The 23,518-nt window shown below is 36.6% G+C and overlaps 1 protein-coding gene across 1 annotated transcript in view; it reads left to right on the top strand.

Moving 5' to 3' along the window:
- The window catches only part of LOC150076371 (transmembrane protein 220-like), an 81,736-nt gene extending 61,275 nt beyond the window's left edge, over nucleotides 1-20,461 (top strand). The window contains exons 4-7 of the mRNA XM_090387336.1: nucleotides 5,242-5,302; nucleotides 6,802-6,940; nucleotides 7,147-7,212; nucleotides 20,320-20,461. Of these exons, the coding sequence (XP_090243462.1) occupies nucleotides 5,242-5,302; nucleotides 6,802-6,940; nucleotides 7,147-7,212; nucleotides 20,320-20,461 (408 nt within the window). The remainder of the gene's footprint in view (nucleotides 1-5,241; nucleotides 5,303-6,801; nucleotides 6,941-7,146; nucleotides 7,213-20,319) is intronic.
- Nucleotides 20,462-23,518: the final 3,057 nt, after the last annotated feature.

Here is a 23,518-nt window from a genome sequence, read left to right as displayed (position 1 = left end):
ATAGAGCTGGATGTCTGAGCAATTCTCAATTTAATTGTCCAGGTCCATAATACGAAACAGGCTGCAATCTGCTCATGAAATGGCACATCACAAACCTGGCTGTTGACTGTCTCTTGCAATCATCCATTTTCCTTTTCTTTTTTCATTCTCTTCAGATGTCACTTTTTTCTTCCATCTTACATACTATCATATCACATAAATTTTTCAATTCATTATTAATAACTGCTATTAATACTGATTCTTGAAGGTGAGATGAAAGTGATTCTTTCACTGCTTCCATTGGAATGGACAGCAGCTTTGAAAGCAAGGTGCTGGGGATTTCAAGGACTGCTAGGAGTCATTTGTTGTTATTTGGTTTTAGGAGCATTAGCAACTAAGGCCATATTGCTCCGGGAATATGCGGTGGTCATTCCCTGACCTTTCCACATCCTCCGTATTTGGTGGTGACAGGCTCGAACCCCAGTCTAATCAAGAAGCGTGTGCTACGCACTGCTGCTGCTCCTTCCCACCTGGCTACAGAGGTGCCGCTTGGAGTCATCATGATACAAGTAAATACATGGGCTGTGTTAGGATAACTAGGAGTTAAGAACAGGTGCATGTATACTTGCATGTACACCGATGCTAGGATCAGAGTAAATAAATTTGATGAATTTGAAGTGCTGGTCAAGACATCAAATGCAGACATTGGGATATCAGAGACATGGTGTCACTCAGATATAAGGGATTCAGAATTAGAGTATGGGAAGTACAATGTGTACAGAAAGGACAGTAGGATAGGAGGGGGTGTTATGCTCTTAGTTAAGAAGCACATAAAATCCAAGGTAGTGCATCCAGTTATTATGGGTGGCCAGTGCAAAATTGAGTCAGTTTGGTATGACATAAGTACTGGAAAAGCAAAAAATGAGAGTAGGAGTGTGTTACAGGCCTAATGACTCTGATGAGTACAATAAACTGTACACAGAAATAGTAGGCCACTAAATCAGAATGTCTTATAATGGAGGGGATTTTAACTTTCAGGTATTGGCAGGAATTTATGGGTTGGTCACTCGCAGACTTGCAAGACCTTTCTTGATCTATTGGATGACTGTTTTCTGCAGCAGTATGTGGTCACCATTCATAAAGGTGACCATAGCAGTTTCAGTTTTTAAATTCTATGCAGTGGGGCCAACTGATGATGTTACCATTAGCAAATTCTAAATTGGAAGCATTCAAGAAATTAATCATAGAAGCTGTTACGCTTTTCATACCAACTAAGAAATACTCTGAAAGTTATAGGCCTAAATGGATGTCAGATGAACTTAGAAGACTTGTGGCAGAGAAAAAAATGCATGGAATGCATATAAATTATCAGGTGACATAGAAGCCTATGGTAGATATATATATATAAACAAAGGAGATTAGGTAGGTGAAGGCAGATTATTAGAAATCTTTGGTGAAGGATACAAAGAAAAACAGCACAAAGACTCCTTTCTTTATGAAAACACTAGAAAGAAGGCAACGAATCAGTTTGGTCCACTTGATATTGATGGTTCAACTGTTGATCCAGCTGAGGTTGCTGACAAACTGAATGAGTATTTTGCATCTATATTTACACATGAAAAATTCTTTAGGGAAAGGGATGCCAGAAGTTTATCAAACCCTATGAGACAGCCAAATGATTTTGTAATTATTATTATTATTATTAGCCACATAGTACAAGGAAGCCTAGCCGCCTCCGTAGCCAGGTGGGAAGGAGCAGCAGTGCGTAGCACACGCTTCTTGATTAGACCGGGGTTCGAGCCCGTCACCACCAAATACGGAGGATGCGGAAAGGTCAAGGGAATGACCACCGCATATCCCGGAGCAATATGGCCTTAGTTGCTAATGCTCATAAAAACCAAATAACAAACAACAAACAAACAAGGAAGCCTGAGGCTTATGTTGCACCAACCAAAAAAAAAAAAAACTTTCGAATTACCCCGAGAGAGAGAGAAAAGTAGAAAGGAATCACCAAGAGAGAGAAGAATGATGATATACAGCTCAGGACCTTGGGTGTGCAAAGCTCATACTCACCAGATGTAAGCCCCTGGGGTAATTGCTGAATGTAAGAAAGGTACCTGGGATGTGGGATCAATCAAATTATATTAAGGGAGGCAGTGAAGGAAGTAAGCAAACCCCTAGCCATAATTATGACAACATCCTTTGATTCAGGGGAGGTACCTGTGGACTGGAGACGTGCAAATGTATCCCCAATTCACAAAGGGGGACAAAGAGTGACACGAGAAATTACCTATTCATCTAGACAAGACTGCAATTATGCTTCAGACATAGCATGGGTTTGTTTAACTGGAAATCTCGTCTGACCATTTTTATTGGATATATCAAAATTAATTATTTTTTGCATCCAATTCCTTTGTGACTATGATGTGGTCACAAAGAAACTGGATGCAAAAAATAATTTTGATATCATATACTTGGATTTCAGGAAAGCTTTTCATACTGTTGCACATAAAAATCTGCTGTAAAAATTGGAGCAGTGTGGCATTAAGGGCAAGTTGCTGTTATGGATAAAGGGACAGTTGACTGAAAGAAAACAGAGATTGGTAATCAACACTTCTCTTCTTGCACTAATATTATTAATGGAGTCACCCAGGGTTCAGTGTCAGGTTGTTTTCTATATTTATCCATGATATTGAAGAAGGAATTTCAGTCTTAATGTCCAAGTTTGCAGATGATACAAAGGTTGGAAGGGTGGTTAATGACAGTATGCTACTGCAACAGGTTCTAGAAATGTTAGGCAGATGAGCTGAGAAATGGCAGTTGAAGTTTAATGTTGATAGATGCAAAGTACTGCATATGGGTAGCAGTAACCCCAGAGTAATGTACCAACTGTGGGGTACTACACTCAGGTTAGTGGAAAATGAAAAAACCCAGGAGGTAATTGTTCAGTCGGATATGAATTTTTCTGAGGTAGGCTGCTGGGACAGCTCATGGGTTTTGTCAATGATATACAAAAATTTTTCTAGCAGGGATAAGGAGATTATTAACCCATTCTATAATGCACTGTTTGGGTCACATCTTGAGTATTGCATACATGTGTGGATGCCTCTTAAGTAGGATATAGAGCTGCTGTAATCAATGCTGTGAAGCATAATGAGATTGGTGAGGGGATCAAAGGGATGCTCTTACCAAGAAAGGTTTCTAGTTCTGCAAATTGCAGCATCTGGAGACTAGGCACCTGTGAGGTGATCTGATATAGGGCTTTGAATGGATTGAGCAAGCTCAGTGCTGATGGGATCCTTCCTCTTGCTTGGACTACACCCATAAGGTGGGCTCAAATTCAATTTGAGGAAGAATGGTTTCAGATTAGATGTGTGGAAGTTTGCCTTTAGCCGATAGTTTAAATAAATTCAAGGTCGATAGCTTAAATAAATTCAAGGTCGATAGCTTAAATAAATTCAAGGAAGAACTAGAAAAATTATCAGAGGGGGGGGGATAGACAGGTGGTTTAGGAAGTTTTTTTTTTTTTTTTTTAAAGTTTTTGCTTTTGTTTTTGACTGTATAAGCTTGCTTGCTTTCTTGCATCATATTTGCCACTACTAATGCTAATGCTGATTTCCATTTGTTTTCTTTATCTGAGGCAAAGGAACAGAATGTTGTAGGTACAATATGCACACTTTTAAAACTACATCTTCACTCTTCAAAATCAGACCCAACTCCATTCCATGCACACTTTCCACATTCCTCAATTTCGCTTGAAAATTTTACATATATATTTTACTTTCAAATGTCCTATTCCTTATTCCTTACAAATTGTCCAGTGATAACTATTGCTTTTGAGTGGCTGCTTTCTCCTATTTGTCTAAACTGTCAGTATTATAAGTGTTCAGATTCCATTGTTTACAGTGTCTTTTACTTATCGAAAGTTTTTCTAATATCCACCCTTTCGGTCATTTGCACTCTGGCTGTTTTAATTCCTGCCGATCTGACTGTTGGCTTATACTTATTCTTAAGGGGTTCTGTCTTTCTGTCCTGATAGTCACCAGCTGGCAAAAGTCTTAGATTCAAATCCTATCAATGACGAGGAATTTTTATGGTCTTTTTTCGTAATGTGGCTGAGTTAGACTGTCTCAGGTGAGGGTTGCATGGTTTTTATCTCCCAGAAACTTTGTTTTTCACCCATCAACCAGGCAAATTGACCACTGAATGTACACAACTTAAACCCAATATACCGATGCCTTATATCCTTAGTAGCTTTGGCACTTAATATATAATAGTGCTATCCTGATAGCTTTGTGAAGTGCTTCTAGAAAGTTCTGTTTGTTCACTACTTAATTCTTTATGTTTCACTTTTAAAGTTTGAACCTAAGTTTTTTACTTCTATAAAAATATAAAACCGGAAAAACCAGAAGTCTTACTTGGTGATATTGATTCTATAAGGATGACATTTATTCTTTAACTTACTGTATATTAAATTTATTTTATAAATGTAAAATTGTTTTAATTTTTTATATTACAATCACTTAAATTCCTCTAAAAAATCATAAAATTCCTTTATTTAGTTAGCAAAAAATAAATTTGGTTATGCTAGGTATGTACCAGCAATGGGGAAAGGAGGCATTTGATTCTGGTAGTTTCCAGATTACCCTTCAGGTGGCACGTGACACATTTTCAACATAATATATGGCACACTACCGGTAAAAGTTGGCTACCTCTGGAATAGACAATAATGGGGCTAATTGTCAACTTCTGTAATGCACCCACCGACTGAAATCTCTATTTGTTGGATCATGCAGATTTGAAACTCCTTATCTGCAGTTAATGCCCAAATGGGAAAATTTCTGACATTTGGTGCAGCAATTATGTTCAAACTTGTAATCAGAAGTGGCCATTTTAGCATATTAAAAAACTTCTTTTTAGAAGTTTGACAACTGGAACGCTTTCAGCTTAATTTTAAAAAAAATCTAATTATAAGCCTGAATGGTGTTGCACTCCATGTCACAAAGTACTTTGGATTTGTTTTTCAATGTTCTGTTCTAATGTTAAGCAGTTAAACATTTTTCTCCATTCAGTTATGCTTATTATATTAAAAATAGTTTTGTTGCATATCGATCTATAATACACTAGAGATAGTTTTATTTATCCCTGCCTGCATGGATGAATGAAATTAAAATAAATAAATTAATATATCTGATATTTTTATTTTAGGTTGGGTCTTGTTGCTTTCGTATGCCTTACACTGTCAATTTTTTGGTTTTTCAGCCAGTGTATGGAGTACCTGCAGTACTGACATCTAATATTACATTCTGCCCTTTCATCGCAGGTAAGAATACATGTACAAACTTTTCTGTTTTATAAATTTGCTTCTAACATATAAAAATTTGATATCCATACTTGGATTTTATTGAAAATTATGAATTTATTTAAATATCAACATTTTAGGATTTTATCTTGTTAAAATTACTTAGTGAAAGACAAAATCACATTTCTTTAATTTTAAATCAGTGGAACATGTGAAACACAACATTTTGAATTGCTGATTCCAGTTATAATCTTTATATTTGACAGTACCTTTCTGGAATTTATATATTTAAAAAAAAATAAATAAAATAAGTAAACAGTATGTGCTAAAACCCTGCTGCTCACATTCAGTTTTTATCCAGATTTTTAGTTTTCTTTGAAAGTTTATCACATTAATAAATTAGCTTTGATTTGATTAAATTATAGTGTCGCTTAAGTATGTAGAATCCGTGTTGCCTTCAAGGGTATTACATATCTTGCACTAAGATTTTTCTGATATTTATAAGTTTATGAATAGTAAATTTGACTTTTCTCTCCTAGACTGTAACACTGAATCTTTATTTTATAGTAGTAGTAGTAGTAGTGAAACTACAAATTCTGTCCCCCCATAAAATTCACAAAGGGAGGTCCTATCCTTTTTAACAACCAATACAAACCAGCTTTCCAGTTGTTTGGAGGTAGGGCAGATGGCCTTTCTCATTCTTTTTTTTGAGAAGAATGAGAAAGTGGACAAAATTACTTTGCTTATTAAATCAGCATTTTGTAATTAAACCTTTTCTGCAAACTTTTTTGTAAAGTGAAGTTGGTTATGGGTGGCATTCTAATTAAGCTTAATACTTTGACATTCACACTTTAAGTATGGTTTTCTCTTTTCAAAAATACAAATAAAGTCATTATTTCAGTTTCTGGATGCAGATGGAGGGAATTTGAATTATAATTAATTTCTCTTTGTATATTTTATTTTCTGCAAAAATAAATTATAATTTAGCAACATTCGTTTTTTAATTTGTAATGTAGGGTAAGGTAATAACTCTGTAGTTTGGATAAACAATAAATCCATCTCACCATCTCATATATTGTTTTCTCCATCAGCCAGTGGCATTCTATGCCTAGAATGTGTCTTATTATTATTATTAGCTATATGGTGCAAGGAAGCACCATATAGCTAATAATAATAAGGCTTATGCCGCACCAGCCAAAAAAAAATTCCCGAGTTAACCTGAAAGAGAGAGGGGGGGGATATCACCAAGAAAGAGAAGAATGATGATATCCAGCTCAGGACCCTGGGTGTGCCAAGCCCATACTCACCAGATGTGAGCCTCTGGGTGTACATGGTGACACAGTGGGATTAATGTCTTAATGCTTGGGTTCTTACTTTTAACCAGTTGCATTGTTGAACTGTTTATTCCAAAAAAATGTTTCATTTGAATGACCCATATACTGTATTGTTATTATATTTGCTGTTATACTACTGTGAATCACATATTTACTTTACACTTTGTATTATTTAATTTCGATTAGGACAAACAGTGTGGCATGCAGTCTGCTGGCTGCACATAACTGGATGTTTAGCACTTTTTCTTTATTTGCTGTTGCAGTTTGGCCACCTGATCATTTCACAGATGGCTATGGTTAATCCACTTACATTTGAAGAAGGAAGGTAAGAAAATGACCATATCTTATCTTGTTGATAAATGTTATCTTATAAAATGCATAATTTTTTAATATATAAAAATACTTATAGTTTAAACTTTAGATCGTTACTTTATCAGATTTTGTTATTATGTTGTTAAATAACATAATGCTTTCCTGAAAGTGGTCAAAGTTATATGTGATTTAAGAAGTATTTTTATTTCTTACTTATAGGGAAATGACTGGAGTCTTTATAGTTGTTGTATGGATGTATGTTTGTGTTAAGTCACCACTATCCAGGTAAGTTTGGAAATTGCTAAGTGATGATTAAAATAAAAGAAACATATACAGGGCCACTGCAACATAGTTGCCAGTGTGTGAAAAAAACATTCCACCCCCCCTCCTTCCTTCCCTACTAAAGAAAGTTGATTGGGGATTTTTAGCAAATCAGCAATACTTGGGCTTTTGCAATAATTCTCCAGTTCATATGGTAATGATAAATAATCATTTATTGTTAAAGATACAGAATACAGATGAGCCTTTCATAGCCTTGTAACTAGCAGCCAAAATTAATAAAAATTTGTACACATTATAAAGAACAACAGTATTATATATATTAATAACAAATGAGGCAATATTTGAATACATACTCCTTAGCTAGGTTTGATGGCCAAGTTATATAGAATTTAGAATATCTAGAATACCTTAGAATTTATACAATATTTTTAGAATTATTTGCATAGAGGGATAACATTTGCTACTGTTCAGTGGCATTGAAATTGTCCATTAAATTCATTTTTGTTTGCAATTCAGGTAATTTGACACATTTTCTAGAAAATGATAGAGTGATGAGGTTATCAGCTCCTCTGGGTCTGCTTGATGATTTCAGTTAATGACAAATTTTTGGCATTGCTTCTGTATTAGTTGATTACTTTAAGTTCATAATTTTGGGAATAATGTGCATTTGTTGAAGTTTTTTCAATGGGAAGGGGGTGTTGAATTGCCTAATACCATAAACTTTGTTGTAAAATTTCACTTCACAATCCAGAGTTCTTTAAAATCTGATATTTCTACCCATAATTCTTTAAATTCTGGCACTTTACAAACCATAATTCTTTAAAATCTGACACTTTATGATCCAGAATTCTTTGATAAATTACACCAAATTTTACAGACAGAAATATTAAGAAAGTAATCAGCACTCATCAACAATTGCGTTGACTTTAAGAATCCATACAAAAGAGGGTATCGGTTCTCTCATTATAAGATGCTTGCTGGCCTAACTTGTCCTCTTACAGTAAAACAAACTTTGCCTTTTCAGTGAGTTTCCCTGGTATTGCACTACTGTTAAACTGATGTCCTTGCCAAAAAGGTAAACTGGCCATTGTTTAAAAGATGAGGTGGTTATGACATCCTATTTCAGGACTAACTGGCACTTCATCAGATAGTAGGTGGCCTCTAGTTACAAAACAGTTGCTTGAAGTGAGCTGTCATACTGTATTTGATATCAATTTTCAGAGGTGTAATAGAGATAAAGCTATCTTTTTTGTCCAAGTGTTGCTACTAAAGAATACCTGCCATCTAAAAGGAATTGAAATAGGCTGTTATAGCATTCTCATCTTTTAAACAAATGGCCAATTAACTTTACAGAAGGCCTTCTATTTGAAAGCAGTGCAATGCCAGGGTGTATTTTTTCTGTATGAAAATTAATACCATTGCTTTATAAATGCAACTTAAATCTTTCTAGCTGTAAAAACTGATGAAAGGACAATAATCCTGCGAAAATCTTATGTTTGCATGAACTAGGCACATGCCTAGTTTATTACAAACTAAGCATGTGCCTAGGGCCCATACTTTGAGGGGGCCCATAAATGGCAATGGACACAGCCAAAATTAATGCATGACATTGTAGGAGCTACGATGGGGGTCTCAAAGGAATGTTGCCAATTATATTGTCGACATTTTAGTAACTACAATGTCAAGCGATATGATAAAAATATTATGTTTAGGTCTTATTTCTTACTTCCCCACGACCCCCTCAGACTTCTTCTGTGACTCCCAAAGGGGTCGAGACTCATGGGTTGGGAACCTCTGTTTTACATAGATGGTATATTTTTGTTTTTGTCATTTTATGTAGTGAATTTTTATATTTTATTTTTATCTTAATTTAGATTTTGTAGAGTAGTTGTTTCAGATCATTGGGAATAATTGAATAATTTGCAATCTTTTCGTGCGTGTGCACGCCAGTCACTAAACCATGATGATTTTTACAAAACTTAAAAACATTTACAATTTATATTGTAATTATTTTGCCTTTTTGAACTTCATTATTTATATCTTTAGTTTAACGGTATGCTAGACTAGAAAGTAGCTTGTGATATGGTTCACTGTGCATTATTGACGTGAATTTTGTTACTGTTTATGTTTTTTAATAATGATAAAATAAATTCTCTCTCATTTTTATGACTCAAACTCAGTAGCTTTCCAAAACATAAAATTTCAAAATATGATTTTGAATATTAAAAAGGTACATTTAACTGAAAAGGATCCATAGTACCTTATATTACAGTTAAATCATGAATACACTTTGCATCTGTTCGGGTCACGTTTACGAAAGCTTGTTTCCTAGTTTAACACAGGTTTGGCCAGTTCCTTTCCCAACTATCTGTTTTTGAAATTCCAGGCTACACATATTGACTCCATGTGAAACTATTCGTAATCTTTTAGTTATGAATGGGACTAGAGTTCATCATGTTACTGAATTCGACCAATGATACGTTAAAAATGGCTGTTTATGTTATAAAAGCAAATTTTATCAAACAGGCATATATATTCTTGGCTGACTACATTACTTTTAGTCATCAAAATTACGAATGACAGTACTATAAACTGTTAAGGGCCAATGACCAGTTCAGTTTAGGGAACACAAAGTGCTGTGCAGTGAACCCAGCCAGCCAAGTATAGAACTGTGACTACTGAGGAAAGACTGAATGAGCTGCTTAAGGTCTTGAGAGAGAGCACAAGCACACCTTTCCACAGTCTTAGTTTCACATCAGCAAAATGACTTTCAAAATATACATCAGAGATAACTATGAATTTGCTGCCGAGGCTAAGGGAGCTACACGTTTTTCAAAAGCTCCTAAGTGGAATTTTATTTATTGATTTGAAATTATCGTTTTTCTCTAACTTTTCATTTAAATTTAGTAGCGCAGTTTTTTGTGATTTCCTGATTAATTTGATGTATTTATTATTTATTTGCCCTTTGTAATTGCATAAAACACCACAGTCAACTTATGATGGCATTGGGTTGTATCAATAAGAACTTTTGAATTCTGCCACCATTGTTTTAGTACTGATTCTGCATAGCTTGTACCAGTGTGATTATTATCCAGACAGGATTGTAAACTATAATTTATAGCCTATATACATGTTTTAATAATTTAGCTTTATCATGTAGTCCATAACATATGACATTAATATTCATAGAACTTTTAGTATCAGTAATTTGGCTTAGATATAGTATCACAAATGGGTCATGCGAGGGTTTGAATTAGGTTGAAAATAATTAAATTTATTATAACTACTTAGAATTTACAAATGCAACATTATAACTTACATTACTTAAACTTGATGGGAGGTATGGAATTCATATGACGTTAACTTGGTAGGAGACACAAAATCATATAACTTAAGCTCTAGGCATATAACTCTAGGCAGGGATTGAACAAGAAGCTGAAAATGTTGTTCAGGAATGGAGTACCGTGCAGACATGAGTGTGTCACGCAGTTCCTTGAGATTCGATGGAGGTGTAGGCCTGCAGCGAACAGCCCTTTCCAGCTCACCCTAAAAATGTTCAATAGGATTGAGATCCAGGGAACTGAGTGGGCCACTGCAGCAAAGAAAAGTCATTGTCGTATTCTTGGAATATGACAATGACCATAACACTGCCCCCACCACCTTGCACAGTAGTCGTCAGACATAACGGGTGCATGGATTTGTGTTGTTTTCGCCAAATTCTGAGCCTTCCATCGACATGATGCACCAGGAACTTTCTGTTTCCTGTTCATTGCACAATTCTCGATTTTGTATATTTATCAATGATATTGATGAAGGTATATCAGGCTTAATGTCGAAGTTTGCAGATGATACAAAGGTTGGCAGGGTTGTTAATGACAGTAATGGCAGTGTGCTACTGCAACAGGATCTAGATAATTTGGGCAGATGGGCTAAGAAGTGGCAACTGAAGTTTAACCTTGACAAATGCAAAGTACTGCATATGGGTAGAAGTAACCCCAGAGAAACATACCAACTGTGTGGTACTACACTTAAGGTGGTAGAAAATGAAAAAGACCTGGGAGTAATTGTGCAGTCAGATATGAAGTTTTCTGAGCAATGCAGACAGGCTTCCAGGGCAGGTCATGGTGTTTTGTCAATGATATATAGTAATTTTGCTAGCAGGGAAAAGGAGGTGATTGTCCCTCTGTATAAGGCAATGGTCAGGCCACACCTTGCGTACTGTGTACAGGTCTGAAGACCTCATTTTAGGAAGGATGTAGATTTACTTGAGCGGGTACAGAAAAGGGCAACAAGATTGGTGAAGGGAATGAAGGGATCCTCTTACCAAGAGAGGCTTAAGTTCTGCAAATTGCAGTGGCTGGAGACTAGGCACCTGCGCAGTGATCTGATTGAGGTATATAAGGCCTGGAATGGGTTGAGCACACTGAATTCTGATGGAATCCTTCCACTTGTTTAGATTACGAACCTAAGGGGGCATAAATTCAAATTAAGAAAAGACAGATGTAGAATAGATGTGCGGAAATTTGCCTTTAGCCAGCGGGTGGTTAATTGCTGGAACAAACTTCCATCTCTCGTTGTGGAAGTTGATAGGTTGAATAAATTTAAGGAGGAACTGGATAGGCATTTGGAGGGAATGGTGTGATTTTTTTTTTTTTTTTTTTTTTTTGGCTGATGCTGCATAAGCTCATACACATGCTTTCTTGCATCACATGCCGCCACTACTACTACACCCTTGAAACTGTGGTGTGTGAAAAGTTCAGGAGAACTGCCGTTTCAGAGATGCTTTGTTCAGCACGTCTTGCACCTAATACCATGCCACGTTCGAAGTCCGATAGATCACTCCTTGGCTGACCAGGCTATCTGGGTGGGTAAAGCCTGGCAATCCAAAGGTCGTAGGTTCGAGTTCTGCCTCGGGCTTGGATCAGAGTAGAAAATGCAAAAACCTTGGGAGGTGCAATATGGCCACAAAAGCTGACGTGCCAACAACTAAAAAAAAAAGAAAAGAAACACTCCTTTCTCCCATTCTTGCTACGGTTTGTACGTTTAGCTGATACTAGAAAGGTTTTTCTGCTGCATTTATATCCACAACTGTGGTCATGTGCATGTGACTTGCAACGCTGTGGGACAAACCATTTGTGTGCACAGCAGGGGTTTACCTAATAAAGTGGCAGCACAGTGTATATATATATATATATATATATATATATATATATATATATAAATAGAAATATATATTGAAATATTCAATAACGTAAACTTCGTAGCATAACCAGTGCATAGTGTTTTACTGCATCGTGATAAAGTTTAGTGTAATTTTTTAAAATTATATTGAAATTGCACCAATATCATGTTTCAGACCAGAGCAGCAAAGCAAAAGGCTCAAGGCAGTGGGAGTGCTGTGGCTTGGGGGGAGAACTGTGGGCGGAGGTTGTCCTCTGAATCACAGCCTTATGAAATGTACTGCTTATTTGATATTTGCAAAGCGTTCAGGAATGAGACATGATATTTCCAAGAGGGATGTCTTTGTGTGTGTGTTCGATGTAAAGAGTGTGAGCGTATTGGGTGCCAACTCAGCATTGTTATGGGCCTTTATGGGAGCTTGAAAGAACAGGATGGACGCCATCCTTTAAATTGGGGTCCCATCACGCTCTCAGCTACCCACATTAACGCCACATATCATCACTTGATCATCAGGCAACACGGCAGCAATCCCTAAGGCAGAATGCGCTGGTTCTACAGGAGCTCGTTGTTGTCAGTGACTCTATTGGCAGGGAAACGGGAAATATATTGTGCAAAAAAGATAGGTGGAATAGAACCAGGGTATGGCTGCCAGGGGAAAAAGTTGATGATGATGTTGTAGAGCAGATATCGTCTTTTAAGGCACAAAAGGTGATATTGTTGTATACGTTGCCACTAATATGACATTAAGAATATAAGATGCAGGATATTTCAGAATATAAGAAAATAAGATGCAGGATATTTCAGAGACTGCTGGGAATCATTGGAGTACAAGTAAACACATGGGTTGTGTTAGGGTGGCCAAGAGGAAGAGCAGGTGCATGTATACTTGCGTGTACACCAATGCTAGGAGTCTAGTAAATAAATTTGATGAATTTGAGGTATTGCTCAAAACATCAAAGGCAGATATTGTTGGGATTTCAGAGACGTGGTGTCACACAGATATAAGGAATGCAGAACTGGAATTTGGGGAGTACAATGTCTACAGAAAGGATAGACAGGATAGGAAGGGAGGAGGGGTTATGCTATTAGTTAAGAAACACATAAAATTCAAGGAAGTGAAGCCAGTCGGCATCGCTGGACAGTGCAGTGTCGAGTCAGTTTGGTGTGACATAAGCATTGGGAGATCAAAATTGAGAGTAGGAGTGTGCTATAGGCAAAATGACTCTGATGAGTATAATAAGAAACTGTACAGAGAAATAGAGTGGGCCAGTAAATCGCAGAGTCTTATTATGGGGGATTTTAATTTCCCAGATATTGACTGGAATTTGTGGGCTGGTCACTCACACACTAGCAAGGCTTTTGTGGATTTATTGGATGATTGTTTTCTACATCAGCATGTTCGGGAGGCAACTAGAGGGAGTAATACTCTTGATTTGATTATCAGTAGTGATTCTTCAGGCATTAAGAATCTGCAGATAAATGAACCACTAGGTGGCAGTGATCACAGTGTTCTGAAGTGGGATTTACTCAAACAGGTAACTACCATTAGGGGTAAAGGGAAGGGTTATTGCTTTCGTAAAGGCGACTACGGTGGACTGAGACAGTATTTAAATTCTATACAGTGGGATCAACTGATGATGTTACCAACAGCAAATTCAAAATGGGAAGCATTCAAAGAACTTATCTTGGAAGCTACTAGGCTTTACATACCAACTAAGAAATATTGTTCAAGGTTTAGGCCTAAATGGATGTCAGATGAACTAATGAGGCATATGGCAGAGAAGAAAAATGCATGGGATACATACAAATTAACACGTGACACAGAAGCCTATGATAGATACAAGTTGATCTGTAACCAAGTTACAAAGGAGGTTAGGCAGGCGAAGGCAGATTACGAGAAATCCTTGGCAAAGGATGCGAAGAAAAACATCAAAGAGTTCTTTACTTATGTAAACTCTAGAAGGAAGGGGATGAATCAGATTGGTCCACTTGATATCGATGGGTCAACTGTTGATGATCCTGCTCAGGTAGCTAACAAACCAAATGAATATTTTGCATCGACATTCACACATGAGGAGTTATTCAGCGAGGGGAATGCCAGAGGTGTATTCAACTCTGGCAGTAAGCTAGAGAATCTTGTAATAACTGAGAGTAAAGTGGAGGAGAAATTGTTGAAGATAAACACAAGAAAGGCACCTGGGGTGGATGGAATCTATCCAGTTATATTAAAGGAGGCAGCAATGGAAGTAAGCAAACCCTTAGCCATAATTATGAGAGCTTCCTTGGACTCAGGAGAGGTACCCATGGACTGGAGATGTGCAAATGTGACCCCAATTCACAAAGGAGGATCAAAGGCTGACACAAGTAATTATAGACCTGTGAGTTTAACTTCTGTTCCCAGAAAATTAATGGAGGCACTGCTTAAAGAAGCACTGCAGGATCATCTAGACAAGACTTCAGTTATAGCTCAGACACAGCATGGTTTTGTTAAGGGGAAGCCTTGCTTGACCAATTTGATTGGATACTATGATGCAGTCACAAAAGAACTGGATGCAGGGAATAACTTTGATATTATATACTTGGATCTTAGAAAGGCTTTTGATACTGTTGCACATGGAAGACTGCTGCACAAATTGGAGCAGTGTGGCATTGGAGGCAAATTTCTGCTGTGGATAAAGGGGTGGGTGAGGGGGAGAAAACAGAGAGTGGTAATCAATGGACACTGCTCATCGTGGACTAATGTTATTAGTGGAGTCCCTCAGGGTTCGGTATTGGGTCCTTTATTGTTTTCTGTATTTATAAATGATATTGATGATGGTATATCAAGCTTAATGTCCAAGTTTGCAGACGATACGAAGGTTGGCAGGGTTGTCAAGGACACTACTGACACTATGCTGCTGCTGCAACAGGATCTGGAAAGTTTGAGCAGATGGGCTGAGAGGTGGCAAATGAAGTTTAACATTGACAAATGTAAAGTACTACATATGGGAAACAGCAACCCCAGAGCAACGTATCAACTCTGTGGTACTACACTGACAGTGGTAGAGAATGAAAGGGACCTGGGGGTGGTTGTGCAGGCAGATATGAAGTTCTCTGAAGAGTGCAGACGGGCTGCAAGAGTAGCTCATGGCGTATTGTCTATGATATATAGGAATTTTTCTAGCAGGGATATGGATATGATTATTCCCTTGTATAAGGCAATGGTCAGGCCACACCTAGAGTACTGTATACAGGCCTGGAGGCCTCATTTCAACAAGGATGTAGAGCTGCTGGAACGAGTACAGAGAAGGGCAACAAGATTAGTGAATGGGACAAAGGGGTGCTCTTACGAAGAAAGGCTTAAGTTTTGCGAATTACAGTGTCTGGAGACTAGGCAGCAGCGAGGTGATCTGATAGAGGTGTACAAAGACTTGAATGGTTTGAGCATGCTCAATGCTGATGGGATTCTTCCTCTTGCTCAGAATAATCACCTGAGAGGGCATAAATTCAAATTGAGGAAAGACAGATGTAGGATAGATGTGTGGAAATTTGCCTTTAGCCAGCGGGTGGTTGGTAGGTGGAACAGACTTCCATCCCTTGTCGTGGAAGTTGATAGCCTAAATAAGTTTAAGGCTCGGCTGGACAGGTATTTCGAACGAACAGAGGGATGAAGTGGAAGTGGTTATTTTTTATTTATTTATTTTACTTTAATTTTTTTGGCTGATGCTGCATGAGCTTGCTTTCTTGCATCAAATGCCTCTACTAATGCTAATGCTAATGCTAAACATCTTATTTTGCCATATAAGTAACTAATATATTCTAATTAGTCACCTTTCTGTGTTTGATATTCCACAAATTAATTTTTGTTTTGTGAAATACATTGATCTGTATCAAATAACAAGTATTCAACTGTATGGTATTGAACAAACAGCCACCTCATCTTAGAGCAGAATAGTATAATGTCAGTAATTTAAAAATCAGTTTCAAGCAAGAATTATTGACAAGAAGACTTTTTGAATGTGCCATTGGTGCCATGACTTCACAAAATGGCACCAAAACCTAACATTTATCGTTATTATTATTAATCTAAAAACATTAATGTCATTTCATAATAAACATTTTTACAGGGACCCCAAAATTTTTTTTTTTCCTAGGGCATGCATATTCTCAAGTTAGGCCCTGTTTTGAGGCCATATAACTTTTCAAACTTAGCAAATTACTTCTCTTGCAAATTAAAAATGTGGCTGGTTACCAGTTGGATGGACGTCACTTTAGAACAGGTTAGAGCAAAGAGATACAGAGAATGATCATTGTGAATATAGTTGAAAAAATGTATGCTTCATTAAATCTATAGTTAATCTCTTCCACAAACAGTGACTTACCGATGTGCGCATACTTATAAGAATATATATTTTTTAACCTCCAGTTTGAAAGTACTTTTTTTTCTGCAGCACATGTACTGATATTTTGTCTGATACTGTAACAGGCATGTGCATTTAAAATTGACATTATAGACAACATTTTCTGTGACTTTGTTTATTGTCGTCTGTTTACATTTAGCAAATTGAGTATTATTTATATCTGTAACCAGTAGCACTACCTTTTAGTTATTATAAATGTGTATAGATGCCATTAGGTTCAGTTTGTTAGTACTTAATATTCGTTGAAATGTGCTTTGGTTAAACTGCTCAACCATTAAGTATGCCTTTCTAAAATCCAGCCATTCTCAGTTCTCAATCCCTGAGGGTGTTGGATTTTAATGAGTTTACTGTATTTTCACCCTCTTGTAGTCATCCTGACTTCTGCCTCTCGATCCTCTAATACTGTTTACCAAGATGCCATTTGCCTTCTTTTTTGACTCCATATCACTGTTCGTATTGGTGTTCATGGAGGTACATGGAAGTTATGCATCATATTGTTATCATATTGTAGTTTCATAAGTAAATATTAATGAACTAATACACAAACCTAATCATTTCTTGTCTACATTGATATCTGCCACTCAACTTATTTTAAGCACCAAGCATGCTTCCTTAGGTAATTTCAGTGGCTGACGGGCAGTGTCATTAACACAGTTCCAATCAGTACAAATAACAATCCCCAATGGTGAGTTTTCCTTGCATTTGCACCAGTCCATGAGAGACAGATTTAAATCTCCCATTAAAGCACTCGCACTTACTCTTTCATAATTTATAATTAAATTATGAAATGAAAATAATAATTATTAAAAAGTGCATAGCTTTTATATTAATTTATGTAGATAGTAGAAATTGTAGTCATATTTTATAATTGAATTTAGTTATTCTGATCTCCATTTCTTACTCCGTTTTGTGCCTATGATACACCACTCTGCATTTTAAAAAATATTCATTGATGTTTTCTCAGAAAAGTGTTTTTGAATAATTTTCTAATACTGATTTCAAAAATGCCTCCCATTTGTTTCTATCACATCACATTTCTTCAATAAAGACTTAATTTCATGACTTAATGAAATTAATGACTTTTTCATGACTGAATTTCTTCAATTAAGTCATGAAAGAAAATTTGATTTTTCACAAATTTTTATTAATTTTGGCAGAATTTGTGCACTGAAATTATAACAAAATGCTACTTTTACCACACTTTTATATTTAAATAGATGTTGAAAACACTATTAAAAAGGACAGTGTGATAAAAAGTCCACTAAACACTCATCTCTCATTTTAAAAACTGATCTAACACGGGTCAAATTTTCATTTATTTAATTTTCTTGCAGCTCCTTCTACTTTACAGTCCCTTTTCAGCATCCAGCAATTAGAGCTATAATATTAACATTCCGCCTCCCCTGGGACCTCATCTCCACGTCTTTAATGTCCTGGTGTGAAACATCTTGTCCTGTTCTTCACCAATCCTACCTAGGTTTTCTTGGAAGTAGTCAATGTGGGAGTTTAAAAAATCTACCTTGCACTCATGTTGCAACCCAGCTTCTTGAATTTTGCCAACGTATTTTCATCTATATTCTTGTAGTCTGGATTCTCATTGTTTCCTAAGAAGTACACAACAGAGCCCCCCGCGCCTCCGTAGCCAGGTGGGAAGGAGCAGCAGTGCGTAGCACACGCTTCTTGATTAGACCGGGGTTCGAGCCCGTCACCACCAAATATGGAGGATGCGGAAAGGTCAAGGGAATGACCACCGCGTATTCCTGGAGCAATATGGCCTTAGTTGCTAATGCTCCTAAAAACCAAAAAAAACAAACAAAAAAACAACGACCACCGCATATCCCGGAGCAATATGGCCTTAGTTGCTAATGCTCCTAAAAACCAAATAACAAATAACAGTACACAACAGACTTAAATCCATGCCTGTGTTTCTCTTTTATTCATAGCTCCCTCAAATTCTTGGTTCTTCATCAGTTTGCAAATTTGAGGTCCAACAAAAATACCTTGTTTTAGCTTCTCTTTGGTCGTCAATGGGAATTTAGTATGAAGGTAATTGAAGCAGGAACCTTCCTTAGGTAAAGCTTTCACAAACTGTTTCATCAAACCTAGTCTGATGTGCAAGAAGGATGGTTTGTTGTCTAACATTGATTTATGAACTATGTTCTTTGATCCAGGCAACAAACTACCCTTCATTGCCAGACCTTGACATGCCAGTGCTTACTCCTTGCCCAGCCCACTCACACAAAAAGCAAGTCATTTTTGTGTAGCCAGATTGCTGTCTAAGTAACATGCCTATCACTTTAAAGTCAGCACAGACCAACCAACCACATTCCTCTTACTAAATATTTGTCAATGACTTCTTCAAGTTCTCATATATTTCTTTCAAATGCACAGAGTGAGCTACTGGAATTGCCCCATATCTATTACCATTGTGGAGTCAAAGGTGTGTTGTTGAGCAACACACCTTTGAGATTCTTCTTTGATGAGTCAGTAAAGATTTTCCACTGTGTAGTATTGTAATTAATTCCTAAATAGTTCATTAAGTCATTTATATTATTGCAAAAAACCATACAATCATCCTCAGAAGAGTAGGAACTTGTTCTTGTTATCTGTCTGCACCATGAGAAAAACTTTTCATGTGCTCGAAGATTTTTTGACTTAAGTCTAGAACCAAGCAGTTCTGCAGATTCCTTTGGTAAATTTAATTCTCTTACCAGATCATTGAATTCATGCTTTGAAAACAATTGTTGGCTGGACTCAATATCTCCAGGTGTATAGACGTCAGCTTCATTTTCAGTTTGTTTCACTCCAAAATGTGGAGTGGATGTGCAGAGGTTTGCCTTTGGCCGGCGGGTGGTTGGTTGTTTGAGCGCGCTTCCATCTTTTGTTGAGGATGTTGATATCATAAATAGGTTTAGGGCTGGGTTGGACAGGTATTTGGAACGAGTGGAGGGGTGAGATGGAAGCTTTTTTTTTTTTTTTTTTTTTTCGGCTGTTGCTGCGTGGGCTTTCTTTCTTGCATCGTGTGCCTCTGCTGATACTAATGCTAATTACTTCGCATTGGAAGTTTAATTTTAGCCAGCGAGTTATAAATTACTGGAATAAGTTGCCTACATGGGTGGTAGAGGCTGCCAGTTTGGGGTAATTCAAAGGTCATCTGGACAGTACCTTCGGGTGAGGGAAACGCATAGGATGACAGGTTTAATTTCCTTTTCTTTTATTAATTATTAGTTTTTTTTTTTGTTTTTTGTTTTTTTTTTGGCTAGTGCAGCATAAGCCATAGGCTTTCTTGCACCATGCGGCCATTACTAATACTAATACTAATTTCTATACTTTTTAATTTTTGACTAATTATATAAAATTTAATTTGCATACTGGGTACACTTATATAAATTTTAAATAAGAACAGTGTATTTTTATTGTTCTCATTTTACTAGAAAATGAGCTAAAATTATCTTGTCTCGTAATTTCAGATAATTGTGATGCCACTGTAAATATCTTTAAATTTTATTTATCTATCATTTTATTCCAGGATTGAAGGAGACACCACTAGCATCATTTTGCTAACATTTACTGTCATCTTCAGCACTGCTCCATTGTTTCTGTGGGCACTGTGTTCTGTGGATGAATTTCATTCATATCTTAGGCTTTGTAGAGGAATGTTAATGGACTGAGAAGATATATATATGTCACTGAAATTAGCACTATTCCTTATTCTCTCAATATTAGGATGAGTAGTTTTTTTATATGATGTATTAAATAACCAAATGTAAAAAGGAAAAAAAATTGGCTTAATTCTTTCTTATTAAATATACAGTACGGCCCAAAAGTCAAAATAGGTAATGTACAAACAAGAAATATGTATGTTGATGATTAAGCTTCACACCAGCCAGAAGATAAATAAGTTCAATACTGTAACTAAAAGAACTTTATTTACAATAAAATGAGTAAATTTCCCAGCCTGTCTTTCAATCTTTTTCGAAAGATTGAAAGACACCGCCCCCGTCTCATTTACAATGAGACGGAGCGGTGATTGAAAGACCAGCTGGGGGAGCATGCAAACGCAATAAAGTCCACAAATTATGGGAAGTCTGCTGTGGCTGAACATTTCTGGGAGAAACAACATCAAATTTCCCCGGAGGATGCTGTCATCACAGATCATGCACAGGGGCTCTGGGACCGTAAATGGCTTGAGAGTTTACGTATTGGGGCAGCTAGCAATACTATTAATAGGGATAGGGGTGTACGTCTACACCCCCTCCTGGAAACCGTCGTTCTTGGACGTGATGAACGGTTTCAGCTAGCGCGCTCCCGAGCCATTTCCGGTCCCGGTGCACAAATGGAAAATTGCAACCGTGGAACCATGTGATGTGTGCCGTGGATCTGCTATTTAAGGATGTGCCACACAGTAGACATATGCTGCTGAGGAAGGAGACTGCTGCCTCCGAAAGCTACGGCAAATTTTATCGCTTTTAATTTCTAGGTTTTTAGTAAATTTTATCAGTGTTATTTATATATTTTTATTTTTATTTTTATTATAAATATATATTTTATACTTATTTTATTGTAAATAAAGTGTTTTTAGTTAGTGTATTGAATTTATTTATCTTCTGGCTGGTGTGAAGCTTAATCATCAACATGGTTTGTCCCAGCCTTGTAGGCCTATTTAGAGGTAAGAAATATGCATTTAGTCAAAGCTTAATAAAGAGGTGGCACTCACCTCAATAATCCATTGTGGTTATATGAATCATGAAATAGTAGTGTGAGAAATCATTGGTTAAACTAAAAACGGAGTTTGTAAATGCGGGTTTCTTTATACTTGTTAAAAGGGGCTCCTAATTTATTTCAACATCCATTTCCTCTACTAAAAGTTTGTAATTTAAAGAGTAATTGAAAAACTTAGCCTAGAGGAGGAGGAGGGGTGCACATATTGTCCTCTGGTTGTCGAATTACAAAGCTGTATAAATAAAATAAAATTATCTGAAATTAAAATTAAAAATTAAAAAAAGGAATAAGGCCAATAGTCGAGAATGACGGACCTTCGATAGATTCATCTTCAGTTGGCAATAAAAAGAAGAGCGAAAGGGTTGCTTAGATCTTAAGTACCCGAAATATTTTGCTGAACACGTAATTTAATTCGCATGAGATTCCAAATGTTAGACAAGGTAACCGGAAGTTTTGTGTTTAAGACATCAAGATCGGTGTTGAGACGATACCATTCTATTACGAGGGTTTCGTATAGGAGGAATTTATAATTTGAATTTAATTTGACGATGGTTGTTGTGGCATAAACTGAGGGGTTGTGGTTATTAGTGTGTATATGTTGAGACAGTTCAGTATTTCACTGCTTTGTCTGAAAACTATGGCCATTGTAGTAGGTATGTGTGTTTGCGAGTGGATGATCCAAATTTATTAGTAGCGCTCCCGATGTAACATGCATTACAGTCAGGTTGACATTTGATTAAATAAACTATGTTATTGATGTCTTTAGTGTCATAAATTTGGGTTTCTTTATACTTGTTAAAAGGGGGCTCCTAATTTATTAATTTATTTCACACATCCATTTCCTCTACTAAAAGTTTGTCCAGTTCTTCCTTGAATTTATTTAAGCTATCAGCTTCCACAACGACAGATGAAAGATTCAAGGTGCATCAGCACTTTGAACCGTATTGCACTGTATATACATATATGTCTATAAAAATTATAGAGACATCAATGTTAGTGAAGATATGACATAATCATCTAGTTATTTGGCAGTGGTAAGGGAGAACAACATGAATGTTGGACTGGTTGGATTTTTTATAACTGGGTTTAGAAACACTTAAACTACTAATCTTATTTTTTACAGCCAGGTAAAAATATTTGAAAGTTTCTAATGAGAATTCGGTTGCAGTATAATTCTCAACACAGTTACTCTTCCGCTTTTCACCAACACATGTAGCTTTTTATGATGAAAAGTCTTCAAATAAAAAATACCTTTTTTATTATATAAGCTTGTAAACTTTATGGGTGATTGCGCATCTGTGTATTTCCTCTACATGCTACTTGTGCCATTGGCTTTTCATGCCTGCTTTGTGTGTTGTGGAAACATTTCTGAAGTTGTAGTTGGAAAGTTGAAGTTGTTTAGGTAGTAGTAGTAGAGGCATGTGATGCAAGATTATGTAGCATCAGCCAAAAAAATAAACCATTTCAAACATCCATTTCCCCTTCTAAAAGTTTGTCCAGTTCTTCCTTGAATTTATTTAAGCTATCAGCACAACAACAGATGAAACATTCAAGGTGCATCAGCAACTTGAAGTGTATTGCACTGTATATATATATATATATATATATATATATATATATATGTCTCTAAATTGCATGTGTCCTGTAGTCAATTTGTTGTTTTCTGATCGAAAAACCCGAGTTTCAAGAAGAAAAAGCCATACTATCCTTGACTGAGACCAAATAACTCAGCTATATGAAAAAGGCCCATAAAAATTCCTTGAATCATTGATAGGGTTCGAACTCAGATCTTTTCCACCCAGTGTGGGGAGGATGCTGATTATAACCACTGTGCTACATGTGCCGATGACATCGCCACTATAGCTGTTGGCTTGTTCTCATACTTGCCACTAGGAAGTGGGCCATCAGTTAACCTGCAATATCACTAAAGTGGCTACTTGAGATCTGGCCAAGAGCACAACACAGGTAAGTCATAAAGATTTAAAGAAAGGAATACAGGAGAGGAA

Source organism: Mastigoproctus giganteus, chromosome 13 (assembly GCF_048544385.1).
Source record: "Mastigoproctus giganteus isolate SK-2022 chromosome 13, ASM4854438v1, whole genome shotgun sequence".
Classification (NCBI taxonomy): domain Eukaryota; kingdom Metazoa; phylum Arthropoda; class Arachnida; order Uropygi; family Thelyphonidae; genus Mastigoproctus; species Mastigoproctus giganteus.
The sequence above is the reverse complement of the archived record's forward strand: the minus strand, read 5'-3'. Positions and strand labels throughout refer to the sequence as shown.